This window comes from Grammomys surdaster, unplaced genomic scaffold, assembly GCF_004785775.1.
Source record: "Grammomys surdaster isolate TR1022 unplaced genomic scaffold, NIH_TR_1.0 174, whole genome shotgun sequence".
NCBI classification, from domain to species: domain Eukaryota; kingdom Metazoa; phylum Chordata; class Mammalia; order Rodentia; family Muridae; genus Grammomys; species Grammomys surdaster.
Window position 1 is genome coordinate 6,396,548 of NW_021604622.1, and position 14,793 is coordinate 6,411,340.

The window sequence follows — 14,793 nt, forward strand, 5'->3', positions numbered from 1 at the left end:
CTCTCTCTCTCTCTCTCTCTCTCTCTCTCTCTCTCTCTCTCTCTCTCAGAGGGGATGTGGTGTTAGATGTCCATGTGCAGCTTAGGACAGACAACACCAGACCAAACTGTTCCAGGGGGGGGATTATTCAGGGCAAAGGTGGGGGGAGAGAAATAGAAGATGGAGAAAGAGAGCAAGGTCAGGGAGTTCTGCCTGTTTTATATGGGTGGTGACGTAGCCTTTCCCAGGTGAAGGTGAGGCAGCCAGGTGGATTCTGGGAGTGTATGGCAGTTGCCTTGGCAATGATGTGGGGGTCACCTAGATGCGATGTCACCGGGTTCAAGCCTGATACTAACATGTGGGAGGACTGGGAAGAATGGAGGCAGAGAAAACTGCAGTTAGGGTATAAAGTATGAGAGAAGAATAAAGAAAAACCATGACACGGAGGGCCTTCCCAACCACAGCACTGCAGAACTAGAAGTAAATAATGCAGGAAACTTCAAATTATTCACAAATATATGGACATTAAATAACATTCTTCTAAGCAACCAATAGATCACAGAAGAGATTATAAGAAATATGAAGATACCTCATGCTGTGTTTACAGCTGAATAAATTTCTGTTGAAGTCTACCAAACATGTACATAACTAATGCCAATACTTTCCAAAGGTTTTTTTTTTTAAGAAATCCAAAAGGAGGAAACACTTCCAAACACATCTATAAAATCATAATTATGCTGACACCAAAGACAGACACTGGCAGTAAAACAATGGAAGATTGACAAGCCAACATTCTTGATAAGCACTGATGCAGAGATCCTCAACAGAATACTAGCAAGACAAAATAAATGGCAACACATTCAAAGGATTGTTTACCGTGATCAAGGGAGATCTTCTCCTAGAACGCAAAGATTGTTTATGATGTATAAGTCAATAAGTGTGGCACAGTTTATCACATTAATAGCAAAGTGATAACACCATGTGATTATCTGAAGAAATGTGCACATAGCATTAGACAAAATTCAACATCCTTTAATGATGGAAAAACTCTTTGTAGGGCTGAAGAGATGGCTGCTCTTCCAGAGAACCCAGGTTCAAGTCCCAGGACCCACATGGCAGTTCACGTCTGTTTCAAACTTTGGTTTCAGGGGATCTGATGCCCTCCTACAGACATACATGCAGACAAAACACTGTTAAATGTAAAAATAAATTATGTAAAAAAAACTCTTGGAAACTTGTGCTAAGGATATCTACTGTCAGTTCTGTGTGGCATAGCAGTAGAGCAATCAGTGAAGAGAAAGAAATTTAAAAAAAGTGTTCAAGTGGAAACAAAGAGCTTGCACTGTGTGTTTGCTGAGGGTGGGGTATTATATTTATAAAACTCTTGGAAGTCAATTCAAAATTTGTTAGATCCGGATGTAAATTAAGGAAAGATGAGGATATAAAAAATCAGTATATTAGTATACATTTACAGCAAAGTGTGCTGGTTAGTCTATTCTCAACTTCACACAAGCCAGGGTCTTCTGGGAAGACAGAACCTGACTGAGAAAGTGCTTTTATCAGATTGGCCTGTGAGGAAGCCTGCAGGGGCATTTTCTGGAGTAATGATTACTGTGGGAGAGCCTGACCCACCATGGGTGGTGCCATCCCCAGTGATCCTGGGTTGTATGAGAAAGCAGGGGAACAAGCCAGTAAGCAGCCTTATTCCTCTGTCTCTGCTTCATTCCTGCCTTCATGCTCTGCCTTGAGTGCCTTCCTATTATGAGAGACTGTGACTGGAATGTGTAAGCCATGGTAAGCATTTCCCCCAGTGTCTTAGTTAGGGTGACTATGCTATGATGAAGCACCATGACCAAAAGCAAGTGGGGAGGAGAGGGTTTATTTGGTTTGCATTTCTATATCATAGTCCATCACTGAAGGAAGTCAGGACCAGAACTCAAATAGGGCAGGAACCTAGAGACCAGAGTGGATGCAGAGGCTGTGGGGGGAGGGAGAAAGCTACTTACTTGCTTACTCATCATGGCTTGCTCAGTCTGGTTTTTTTTGTTTTTGTTTTTGTTTTTGTTTTGTTTTTAATAGAACCTAGGGGCACATCAACCCAAATAGCACCACCCACAATGGACTGGGCCCTCCTGCACAAACTCCTAATTAAGAAAATGCTCTATAACTAAATCTTACAGAAGCATTTTCTCAGTTTCCTCCTTTCAAATGACTGTAGTCTGTGTCACCTTGACATAAAACTAGCCAACACACCAACTTACTGGTCATGGTGTTTTAACACAGCAATAGAAAGCAAACCAGTTTCAGATATTATTTCAAACTAAAAACAATTTACAATAGCTACAAAATTGCTTAAGAATAAGTTAAGCCAATATCCATACTTAAAAACTATAAAGATATTGAAAACATAATTAGGTAGAAATTAAGAGACTTGACATTATTACTTATCCATATCATTCAAAGCAATCTACAGATTCATTGCCATCTCTATCAAAATTCCAAGAACTTTTTTCACAGAAATAGGAAAAAAAAACCCTTTACATCTATATCAAACTGTGAATGAAGCTAGATCATTATGACATAGCATATAAAAAGTCAGCCAGGGTGAATCAGAGACCTAAGCATAAGCCCCAAACTGTAAAACCACTAGAAGGATCCAGCAGGGACAAGTGTGGCCTTTATCTAGGAATAGAGATTCATGGTTAGTTATATCCTACAGCACAAAGGAAGATAGAAACCCGGGGTTGCATGGCACTGACAGATTCCCTGGTCAGCAAGGAAAACTAGCAACAGAGTGAGTGGGCACCGTGCAGAGTAGGAGGATGAATTTGCAAATTATACGCCATCGAACAGCAGTTTCTGTTGTGTTGGCTTGAGTTTTTGTCTGTATGTATGGGGCAGGAGGAGGGACTTTTTGTTTCATTTTGCTTTGTTATTTGTTTATCCTATTGGTGTTGATTTTCGTTTTTCATTTGTTTGTTTTGGAGAGGGGGTAGAAGAAGGCAGGGAGGGATGCGGAAGGAGGGGGGGGAATGTGATTTCTGTTAGTCCGATGTAGTCATTCCATAACATACATATTTCAAAACTCGTAAGACATCTCAAACAGTAATTTTCAGTTGAAAACAAGAAAACAAATGAAGCAAACAATAGCAATATGTGTCCCATATGATTTAGAACTGGAATCATTTTTGTTGTCTGGGTTAAGAGACAAACTAAGCCAGATGTGGTGGCCCAGGCCTTTAATGCCAGCACACTGGAGGCTGAGGAATTTGGGTCTCCATGAGTTGAAGTCCATCCAGGTCTGTGTATCAGTTCCAGGGCAGGCAGGAGCTACTGTAAGATCCTGTTTCAAAAACAAAGAAAAATATACTAAGGTGTGCAAATCTATAAAAAAAGAAAAAGTATTATAAAATAAACAAATTAAGAATAAGAAGCTGAGTAAGGCATCCTTGGGTCAGAGCTAAGCATATGGTACTTCTCTTCTATATATATGTGTCTAGGGATGCTTCCAGCTATGCACATTAGGGCCAGGGTCAAAGCTAAGGTCAAAGTTGCCGTATGGTCTCACAGTTATAGGTTCTGAACTGAGAGCAGCTGCACAGTTTAGAACCAGAATTCTTTTAAATGGAAGGAGACTTGAAGAGTTCCAACTGGATTCCACAAAACCCATCTCCCAACCCTGCATGCCAAAGAGTTTTCTTCTCAACATTTGTTGAGAAGAGAATACTTTTGTGTTTCTTCCTCCTGAGGACTCTGTGTCTTGTTCACTCACAAGGCCATCACTTCTCAGTCATCACCTGATGACGGTGCAGAGTCGGTACAGTAACATGACTCCCAGGGGCTTGAACCCACTCCCCCAGGGGGTTCTCCCAGGGAACTGATGAGTCAGGGGTAAGATGCCAGCTGAATTTTAATTCTCAGTTAAAATACTGAATATTTATATTCCCAGCTTTTACAGAAATACTAAGCTCAATTTGAAGGCTCACATTTATGTTTTTGGAAGGGAAGGGAAATTAGGTTAACAATGAAGCAGGTTGAACATTATGTAGAAGGCAGAAGGATTCATTAATATTTGCAGCGAGGCAGAATTTATGCTTGCCAGGTTTACTTTCCCGATTGTGCAATTGTGGGAAGGAGAAATAAAATGCAGAGAAAGCTCTTAGTTTGAAGCAAGAAAATCAGTCACAATTCCCTGGACAATATCTATGTTTTCCTGGAAGTAACTTCACACAGTTGTTACAATCACCTTTTATTTTAGGTGTTACATTCTGCATTCAGAGTATTGACATTCTCCCTAACTACAAGAGAAAAGAATGCATATATTTTGATACTAATTAAGTATAACAAGATTAATATATTCACCATCAGTGGGTCAAATACTGCAAGACGAATGAAGGTAGCTAGGTGATGGTTCACATCTGTGATCTCAGCACTCTGGAGGGAAAGGCAAAAAGACTGGGAGCTCAAGAAGGTCATCCTGGGCTATGTGGCAAATTCAAGGCCAGCCTGAGCTACTTGAAATCAGTCTCAAAACAGAAAACAGAAACAAGGATGATGAAACCAAAAGTGTCAATTATGGGATGAACCTAAAATTGTTAAATCGGATTTCTTCATCAAAAAAAAAAATCAGATAGCTTTGAGTTATAAAACGATATGTTATTATAGTGAAAATAAGGCAGTCTCAGGATACTGTCTAATGACGCTACTGATTATGTCTCAATGTCCTTATGTCAAGACTCAGAATTTTAAAACTTCTGAGAAGAAAGAACCACCTCAGATGGCATTCATATTTCCATTATCCTTAGGGAGGCTGAATGCTTAACGTTTCAAGGTTTCTTTCTTTTCTTACATGGCAAGATGCAGAAGACATTTTATGCTTTCAGTTTTGTGGATATTTTAAAACTTCTAGCTCTCTCAAGCTTACTAAACCCAAATAATAATAGCAGTAATGATAATAATAGTTGTTATTATTATCATTATTATTTGAAGCCCCTGATGTTAGTGTATAAATCTAAAGTGAGAAGTCTGGGGAATGAATATTCATTTTAAAGGATTTATTTATTTTATGTGTATGAGTACACTGTGGCTGTCTTCAGATATACCAGAAGAGTGCATCAGATTCCGTTACAGATGGTTGTGAGCCACCATTTGGTTGCTGGGAATTGAACTCAGGACCTCTGGAAGAGCAGTCAGTGCTCTTAAACACTGAGCCATCTCTCCAGCCCCGAAAAGTCACCTTTTATATGTGTCTATATACTTCACATCTTTAACTCAATGCAAAGCTCACTTATGTCCATCCTTGGCAACATGGGAAGTTACTGGAGAGCGGGTACCAGCCTAAGGACAGTGAGTTGATTAGCAGTCTGTGTTAGTTTCTTAAAACATTACTACAAATGTAGCATCTTACAACAACATCCATCAATCATCACACAGTTTTAGCGGTCAGAGGTGTTGGTGGGCTCTGCTGGGTTCTCGGCTCAGGGTCCTACATCACTACAACCATGACATCAACAGTTCTGTATTCTCATCTGGGGTCCAGCTGGACAGAACCTGTCTTCAAGCTCACTCAGGTCATTGGGAAAGTCCAGTTCCTTGTGGTGTTAGAGTAAGGTTCCTATTTTCTTGTGGATTGCTGTCCAGGAGCTGCCCTAAGCTTTGAAGGGCCACTCTCATTTCCTTTCCCACATGGTTCCTTCTGTTTCCAAAGGCAATGACCCTCAAGCTTTAAGTTGCTCTGAATTCTGCTTCTGTTCTCAGCTGGAAGAATGCTTCTGTTTTCTAAGGGCTTGTGTGATTCAACTAGTATTAACCAGTAAACTTCCTATTAATTTCTTCAAGGTCCACTAACTAGTAACCTTAATTGTATTTTCCAGATTCCTCTATACATGTAACAAAACAAAGCACATGATATCTGGAAACAAGAGATCATGAACTCCATACTGAATGAGCCTACCATGCTTTAAGAACAATAATTATCTAAAAGATTGTTTAGACCTGTGACCTTTGTCCTCTTATAGGGGTACCATTTTAAGACATAGTGCTATCTGTTTCTTACATCTTGGGCTCAGTGTGGCTCCATTCCAAAACTCTCCAACCTTAGGTGATGAAAGTTATTTATGGGCCTGTGACTGCTAAGTAGTTATTCATTTTAAACAACACATTATCAATGAATTTGTCCCACGGAAATCAACTTGCAATGCCATATGATAGGCAAGTGACAGAGATGTAGTATGTAGTATGATTCCACTGATGGCCGTGTACCTACACTGAACATCTATGTTCTTATACCAGAGTCAGAGGACAATGTCGATGAAGTCACTTCTTCGGGCATTAGTGAACATGCCTTCCCATTATCGCTGCCTTTGCATCAGCCACCTCATTGGATGGACTGCCTTCCTGTCAAACATGCTCTTCTTCACAGATTTCATGGGACAGGTAACAAATGTATATGCTCACACGCTCATCAGAGATTCTCTTGTCTGGCCTTTGCAGTAGGTATAGCAAAGAGTACCCTCAAGAGCTGGTTTATAGTTACAGTTCTAGAAGTACGCTGCTACACCCTATAAAATGAAATACTACGAGATCTACCACTGCTTGATCAAATACAACAATTGAGTGTAATAAAATGCAGCAAATTAACAAGAGTAGATTTGAGCTGCAGGGTCTCGGCAGGCTTCCTTAAAGGGGTATGCAGCCTGGACTTGAAATGCGAGTTTTGGAGATAAGACAGGGCAAGAAAGAATTCTAAGTAGAAACATGAATGGCGTGTGCTGAGGTGAGTTGGAAGGCTGTTAGCTGTACCATAGAATGGTATTAAATCATCTGGGGCCAGGTGTTATCTTAACAGGAGAACCATTAGCCTCACTCCAGAGAAGTGTTATTTATATTAGATGCATGTAGTGAGAAGTTTAATTTCTTTCAAAAGCACAGAAATGTTATGGGAATGTGTTTTTGTCTTAATCCCAGGTGTGGGATATGGGGATGCTTCAGATTGTCCATGGCAGCTGACTATGATTTGCCTCATGCTCTAGCAGGGGTGTGCTTTTTGCCAGCTGCAGATAGTTTCTGTAAGTTTAGAAGTCTGGCCACTCTTGAAATGGTAAATAAATGCTAGAGCCCCGAGGAGAGGGGCTGTGGCCACTGCTGCTCCTGCTGGTGCTGTGGTTGCTGGATAGTGGTTACTGGTTACTGGTTGCCATTATTGTGATTTGTCAAGTGGCCATGCACAAAGAGAGGAGAAAAAGAAACTGAATATCCTGATAGAGAAGATCAAACCTGCCCCAAGGAAGTCAATGCTCCCAATGATATCAATACCACCTTTCCCCTTAAGCCTTCCTTCTTTCTCTCCTACCTAGTGTAGGTGAGTTGGAAGGGCGGAAGAGGGATGCAGAAGTGTTGTAGAAAAAGGAACCCATAAAGTAGTCAAAAGTTCTGCTACAGATGCATAGATACTGTACTTAATGAAGGCCCTTGATGGAGGTATGAAAGGAGAGTGCTAGTGCTGTTTGAGCAAACTCTAGGCCCTAGGAAGCACCCCTCCCTCCGAGGGTAGAGAAGCATGAGAAGAGCTGACCACGCCCACTACACTGTACTCCACAATCACGGGAACCTCTCTTTCAGATCGTATACCATGGGGATCCCTACGCTGCACACAACTCCACAGAGTTTCTCATCTACGAAAGAGGAGTTGAGGTCGGATGTTGGGGCTTGTGCATCAACTCTGTGTTTTCTTCAGTTTATTCATGTAAGTATTCTCCTCCCAAAGCTGTCTTTAAATGGCTACCAGCAGGGCCCAGATTTTATAATCTTACAATCTATTTCCTTCTCTTTCAAAGATTGGATTCTTGATCATTTTAAGGGGACCGGGAAAAACTATTCCTGTAGAGAGGATCCCAGGAAGTGCCATTTTTCATAGTCAATTCTAGGCGTCGTTTCCCATGGATTGTGCTTGTAGCCAGTGGGTTTCTGGGAAATGGTTGTTAGAAAATAAAAGGGAATTTTGTGATTAAGATAGTGAAATAATTGGATGGATGAGATGTGGAGCCCAGAAGCTTCCTGTTCTGCTGGAGCAATACCATTTCATAGGTGTCTTATGGATTTCATACGTGATTTAGCAAATTTGTAGATGATTCCCAGTTCCTCCCATAGCTACCTTAAATCATGCTTCCTTTATGATATTATTCAAGAATTCTTCCTATTTTTCCACTCACCTTTGGCAGAAGCCACCGTTTACTTCACCTCAGAGCATATTGTTACTCTCTGTTCTCAATTCATCACACAGCATCAGGTGAAGATCTCCAGCTACATAGAATGTCACAGGGCAACCTGGATGCCCTGGTGAGGAATAGTCATAGAGAATTCCATCTGCACAGGCAAGAAACAGCCTTCTAGCAGTTAATACAATAACTCTGGGTACTGAGATAGAGCTCACCTCCCTGTCCTATGCTAGCATTCATGCCTAAAATTCAACTCAGAATTTCTTCCTACCTCAAAGACAGCTCTGCCGAGGATGTGGCCATCTCTGGGTGTCAAGGGCAGCAGAGGCAAGGGAATTCAGTTCTTGAAGTGTATTGAATTCTCTTCATGAATGAAGCACTTTTCACCAGACTTTCAACCTTTATACAGTTCATATAGATGTGTTCAAATCTCTCTTTTTCTTTCTTTGCCTCTCGTTGGCTTGCCTACACACCCAGGTAAGGGCTGTGCATTGGTGATCTCTTTTGAGCAGCAAGACACCTTAGACTGAATGTTCTGCATACATATAAACCATGAAGCAAGCAAGCCTGTCAAGGATTACTATGAATTTGACCTAATACCGCACTGCTCCCACTCTCCAACCTTAAGCACCACTTCAGACCTGGGATGCATTTCAAAAGGGAAGTAATGTTGTCTCCTTGTCATTTCTACAGCTTCTCTCCCATCCCATGACCTGAGACAGTGTTTTGTTTCACAATTGACTCAAACACAGCACAGGTTTTATTTCTTGTCTATGATGTAGAAGTCCAGTAATAATTCCAGTGGCTAAGCAACGTCTCATTCTCAATAGAAACGTCTCAAGCATGTACCATTTATTCTCTGGTTCACATGCTCTAATAGATGGAAGTAGTAGATATAAGTCTTTCCCTATATTTGTGCAAATATATACTAAGAGGAGAAGCAAGGTCAAAGCTAACTGTCTTTGTCCCTCCCTGAAGTCAGTAAAACAGCAGTAGGCACACTACTTGGAGATCGTCTATGTGCCTTGTATTGGGCTGGGTGATGTTTTCATATGTTTTGCCCCATTTGATTCTGACTAACAGCCTCCAGTACAAAGAACTGTATTTTATTTCTATTTTTTAGGTAAGGGGGCTGAGACAATGATAAGCAATTAAGAGACTTGTCTCAGTGCAGGAGCAGTGGTGGGGAAGTGTGGGAACCCCTTCACAGCTTCAATAGGATTGACAAGACAAGGAAATGTCTGCAGAGAACCTCACATCTTTTTAACCTTGATAGATTGCCTTCAGGTTGAGACAAAGAAACTAGTAACGACTTGATCATTCTGGGAAGCTTGGTTATTTTAATACCCCTAATCTAACTTTCGGTATTGGGGCCAGCATAAGCATACATTGTCTATTGGACACTCTTGGGCCAGACCTCTCTCATCAGAATGAACGTGACTCTTCTTCTATGTCTTTCATCCCTGGGTCCCATCCCCAAGGTTCACTTTTCTGTCTTTTCTTTTTATACTCTCTTGATATTTGCCTGCCTGCTAAACAGTACCTCGTTCTCCTCTATGGACAGTAAAGTCAGGAAGACAACTACATGCTGTCTTTTATGCAAGGGATTTAAGACTGATCCCCCAAAGCCAGCTGTTTCTGGCATGCAGATAAGGAAGTGTTTTGTTCCTGACTCAGTATCAAAGGAAGTCGTCTAAAAAAAGAAAAGTGCATCTTAAAAGGAAGAATTATCTAAAGTTATTAAATATTGTGAGGCACTGCCAGCTGTAATTCTTTCCCCTTTATTCTCTCTACAGACTTTCAGAAGGCTATGGTCTCCTACATTGGATTAAAGGGCCTTTATTTCATGGGATATTTGCTCTTTGGCCTGGGGACAGGATTCATTGGACTCTTTCCAAATGTGTACTCTACCCTGGTCCTTTGCTCTATGTTTGGTGTAATGTCCAGCACGTTGTACACCGTGCCCTTTAACCTCATTGCTGAGTACCACCGTGAGGAGGAGAGAGAGGTGAGAATGACAAAGGGAATTTACCTGAAGGATAGGGGAAGGAATTTGGCAGAAGGATGCTTAAACAATTATAACCATGCAGACGTGACTACAAACTTAGCAGAGTGCTTCTCTCCATGCACCTTTTGAATTCGAGGACAATAATAGTGTCTCCCCAATATCTGATTAAAGAAGGTAGGCTCACTGAAGATGAGACAAGAGTCCTTGATCAGACTGAGACAAAGGAAAGAGGCCCAAAGTCTTCTGCAACCACCCTACAGGGCTTTCAACATCACTCCGGCATTTCTAGATATCCGCAGTGATGCCATCTGTTCTAAGATCCAGAGAAGCATGGTGGGATTTCTTGAGGTTACACTCTGGAGCTATGACTTGACCCCTAACATGGTTCCTGGATAGAGGTACTCTTCACCTAGGCCTTGGGATTCAGACCACAAGGTAGGACCTTAAGTGGTCCTCATGAAAGTATTTGAGGAGTACAGTAAAGAAACCACTAAAAAGGTCACTCTATCATTAAGGAGGGTGTGTGTGTGTGTGTGTGTATGTATGTGTGTGTGTGGAGAGAGAGAGAGAGAGAGAGAGAGAGAGAGAGAGAGAGAGAGAGAATAGGAAGAGTAGAGGGTTATAAGGAGGATGAGTAGCTGGAGAGAGGGTAAGCCCAAGACTGGATCAGGCCTAGGAGTTTGGGGTAGAGGCAGGTGTTGGGGGGGCCAGGGGGGACTTTAATATACGTAATAGCATTTTATTTGGACCTGATACAGAGAAAAAACAATAAACAAACAAACAAACAAACAAAAACAAAAACAAAACCCAAACAAGTTTTCATTTAAAGAAAACTAGACTGAAATTCTGTCTCCTTGAAGCTGTGTGACGCTGCCCGTGTTATTTAGTCATTAAGCAGCACTTAAAATGAGCTCACTTCCACAGAGGTTATAGTCTCACGAGGGTCTTTAATAACAATACACAAGTGTTAATGTAACTTCACTCCTCCATATTTCTTCTGTATACACCCCCACCTTAAGCAGGCTATGTTATCTTGCTAGATTTTTCTTTTTTTTGAGACAAGTTTTCTCTGTCTGTGTATCCCTGGCTGTCCTGGAACTCACTCTGTAGACTCAGAAATTTGCCTGCCTCTGCCTCCCAAGTGCTGGGATTAAAGGCGTGCACCACTGCCCGGCTTTTTTTTTTTTTTTTTTTTTTTGTCGTCGTCTTCTTCTTTTTTAAAAAAATGAGTACACTGTAGCTGTGTTCAGACACACCAGAAGAGGGCATTGGATCCCATTACAAATGGTTGGATTGTGAGCCACCACGTAGTTGCTGGGAATTGAACTCAGGACCTCTGGGAGAGCAGTCAGTGTTCTTAACCTCTGAGCCATCTCTCTAGCCCCATCTTGTCAGATTTTTAAATTGTGTCTTTTCAGTGTTTTTTTTTTTTAATGAAAATCAAGTGAACATGAATGTATGTCTTTACATTTCCCCAATTTTTATTGAAAAGGTAATATTCCTCTTTCTCCACGATGCTTATTTTACTTAGGGGTAGAGAGAATGATCATCCAGACAGCAGCTATCCTTCTCAGTCAGGGAAGACGGACAGCACTCACTACACAAGGCTGGTGCCAAAGGAAACGTGAAGGGATATGTACTATGCCCTGCATAGAACCTACTTAATAGCTACAGGTCTCCAAATAGGACAGCTAGTGCTACTGTCGTGTTGGGGACAGTGACAGCAATACCTGCACCTAGGTGGGTGCTAATGGCAAAATAAGGTCTAACTGCAAAACTGCCTTGCCAACGCCTAGCATGCAAGAGACATTGAATGGCAACGTGAGCCAACTGGGGCTAAATATTAACTATTTACCAAGTACTAGCATGTCAGTAGAATAACCACACTGCAAAGAGGTGGAACTTTGGCTTCTCCTATGTTTAGAAGTAATTCTGTCCTTTTGAAGATGGTTGACTTTTTAACACTGGGGAAGAAAAAAGTTCCAGACTGTTTTTTTGGGGTTTTTTTTGTTTGTTGGTTTCTGCAACATTGTATTTATTTACTTCTTACAAGAGCATTCTGACTATGTTAATGTTTAAGCATTTATTCATTAAAGGTGGAGGAAGAGGTTTCCTGGCATGTAAGGAAAAGAACATCAATGGAGTTCCCTGAGTCGCTCAGTTAGGAATTAGCAAACTGTGGCCTGCTGGTCAAAGGCAGCCTGCTGCTCGCTTTTCAACAGTTTATAAGATAAGAATCTCTTTTAAGTCTGCAAAAGATTGAAAAGAAGTTTAAAGAAGGATGCTATTCTGGGATGCCTAAAAATTACATGAAACCTAACACCAGTGTGCTTATGGCTGCACTGGAATGCAGTTTGTTCTTACACAAAGGCCTTCTTCAGTGAGAGTGGAATCAGATAGTTACAACCATTGAGCCTATGAAACCCAGAGGTATTTACCATTGGATTCTTGGCCCTGTGCGCTAGTGCCTTGTAGACCAATAGGGCTGTTTCTGTGCTTCCCTTGTAGAAGCAGCAGGAAGAGCCAGGAGGCCCCGACAACCACGGGCGAGGCAAAGGTGTGGACTGCGCTGCTCTCACCTGCATGGTGCAGCTGGCCCAGATCTTGGTTGGAGGTGGCCTGGGCTTCCTGGTCAACATGGCTGGGAGCGTCGTCGTCGTGGTGATCACGGCTTCTGCAGTGGCACTGATAGGCTGTTGCTTTGTGGCTCTCTTCGTAAGATATGTAGATTAGGTTCATAAAGAGATATCCACCAAACCTCAGACAAAAGAAGCCCATGGCCCATCGCTCTTTTCTTGGACTCTTAGGCATTGGGGACCGTATGCCTCTTGTTGGTACTGCGCCTTGCATGTACACGTAGGGAGAGATGTGGTGGAATTGCCCCCCACCCCACACACCCGCATCTTCCTTACTGCCCCTCAATGCAGAGGCGAGAGAGTCGAGCTCTGCTTCTCAAGAGAATTTCAAGCCTTCATAATGTCTGAGGAGCAAATGCATCCTATCTGTGATGCTTCTAATGTAATTTTTAAAAAGCAATTCATATACCATTGGGAAATCACATATTTCATCAGATTCAGAAGTACTTAAAATATGGCTGAGTGTTTCTTGTATCGTGTTGATTTATTCAGATTTAATTTGCTCATAATTAATTCCCGTTAATGTATGACATTCTGAACAAGCCTTGGAGGTTTCATTCTGAAAGCTCTGCAACTTAAAAGTGTTCATTCATTTCGTTGATGCAGTAAAAATATTTTTCTTGAGTCTGTACCTTCACTTCATGCTCTGAAATTGACACTTTCAAGAAGAGATTCCTGGGTTTCTCCTACGATAGTCTATCTCATCCCCATTAAAACACATTTGCTTTAATTAAAACCTTCCTTGGATTCCCATGTGGGGAATTTTTACCAGCCTGAAGAGATTGTACTGAGGCCATTCTGAGAGCCCACATCACTTACTAGGAAAACCAGCGATGAACTTTAGAGCCTGGCTAGTTTTGAACCTCTCTGGTACTCAGAGGTGAAGTATTTAGCATCCTGAACCATACATGCTTGTGTGTGCATTAGTATGATGAATTCCACTCTTAGCGTATTGCCACCGTGAGTACACACCACTTGTGAAGCGCTTTCCTTTACCATAAAGTCTTATAACCTTGGTTGACGATACAGCAATTTTGACAGCAGATGCTACAGCTGATCTTCACTTTTAGATGAGGAAACCGAAACAAAGAGCCATTAGTACCTCACTGAAGCCAAGCAAGTCATGAGTGACAGAGCTGGGCTTTCAACCCAGGGCTTTGGTTCTACGGCTTCCTGTGGAGAGCAAGCATAGGCAGGTGGCCTATGTGCTCAGGGCTCAATGAATGTCATGGTCATTGCTGGCAAACCCCATCACCAGCGCCCCCCCCCCTTAGGTTTTCTGCAGCCTTTGTTGAGTGCCATCTGTACAACTCCAGATGTGCCAGACCCACACAGAAAGGAAATTTGTCCACGTGCCTTCAGATGTGAAAGGTAAAGCTACCTGCTTCCTTTCTCATCCTAGAGTCTGGGAGAGTCATTGCTCCTCGTGGGTTTCTATCTGACCAAATCTTTTCCTGGTAGAAGGGAATTGGAGAAAGGCAATGTGCTGCCTCTCCCAGTGTGGTTATTTGGGAGTTAGGATATTGCTTTTGTTTGCCTCGCATACAATAGAATGGATGTGCTCTGTCAGGTCAGTTTGCATTAGCACTCTGGAGAAAGGGAGGCATGATCAGGTTGTTCTTCAAAGGGCTCTGTGTCCTCCTTTATTCAGTTGTCACCCCCAACACTTCCAGAGATTAGAGCCATGGGATGAATGGTCTGGCCCAAGGCTGGCTCTCTATCACTGTTTCTGTCTCACTCGGTAATAGAGTGCACACGATAACCTCTGTATCCTTGCACATGCTAACACTTGCAGTACTAATGCATCAGGGGACACCTTCACCCACCACAGCCATCGAAACAGCCACTCCCAGCCTCCCCGCCCCAAACACACACATCCAAGGGGACATAGACTCAGTGGTGTGCTTTGCCTCTAGAAGATGAACTCAGTACAGATCTGTGAAGGTGTTTCAAA

The 14,793-nt window shown here is 42.0% G+C and overlaps 1 protein-coding gene across 1 annotated transcript in view; it reads left to right on the forward strand.

Annotated features, from left to right (window-relative positions):
- The window catches only part of Slc45a2 (solute carrier family 45 member 2), a 28,847-nt gene extending 14,613 nt beyond the window's left edge, over positions 1-14,234 (forward strand). The window contains exons 4-7 of the mRNA XM_028767693.1: positions 6,271-6,414; positions 7,600-7,723; positions 9,992-10,203; positions 12,712-14,234. Coding sequence (XP_028623526.1) covers positions 6,271-6,414; positions 7,600-7,723; positions 9,992-10,203; positions 12,712-12,936 — 705 coding nt within the window. The 3' untranslated portion in view covers positions 12,937-14,234. The remainder of the gene's footprint in view (positions 1-6,270; positions 6,415-7,599; positions 7,724-9,991; positions 10,204-12,711) is intronic.
- Positions 14,235-14,793: the final 559 nt, after the last annotated feature.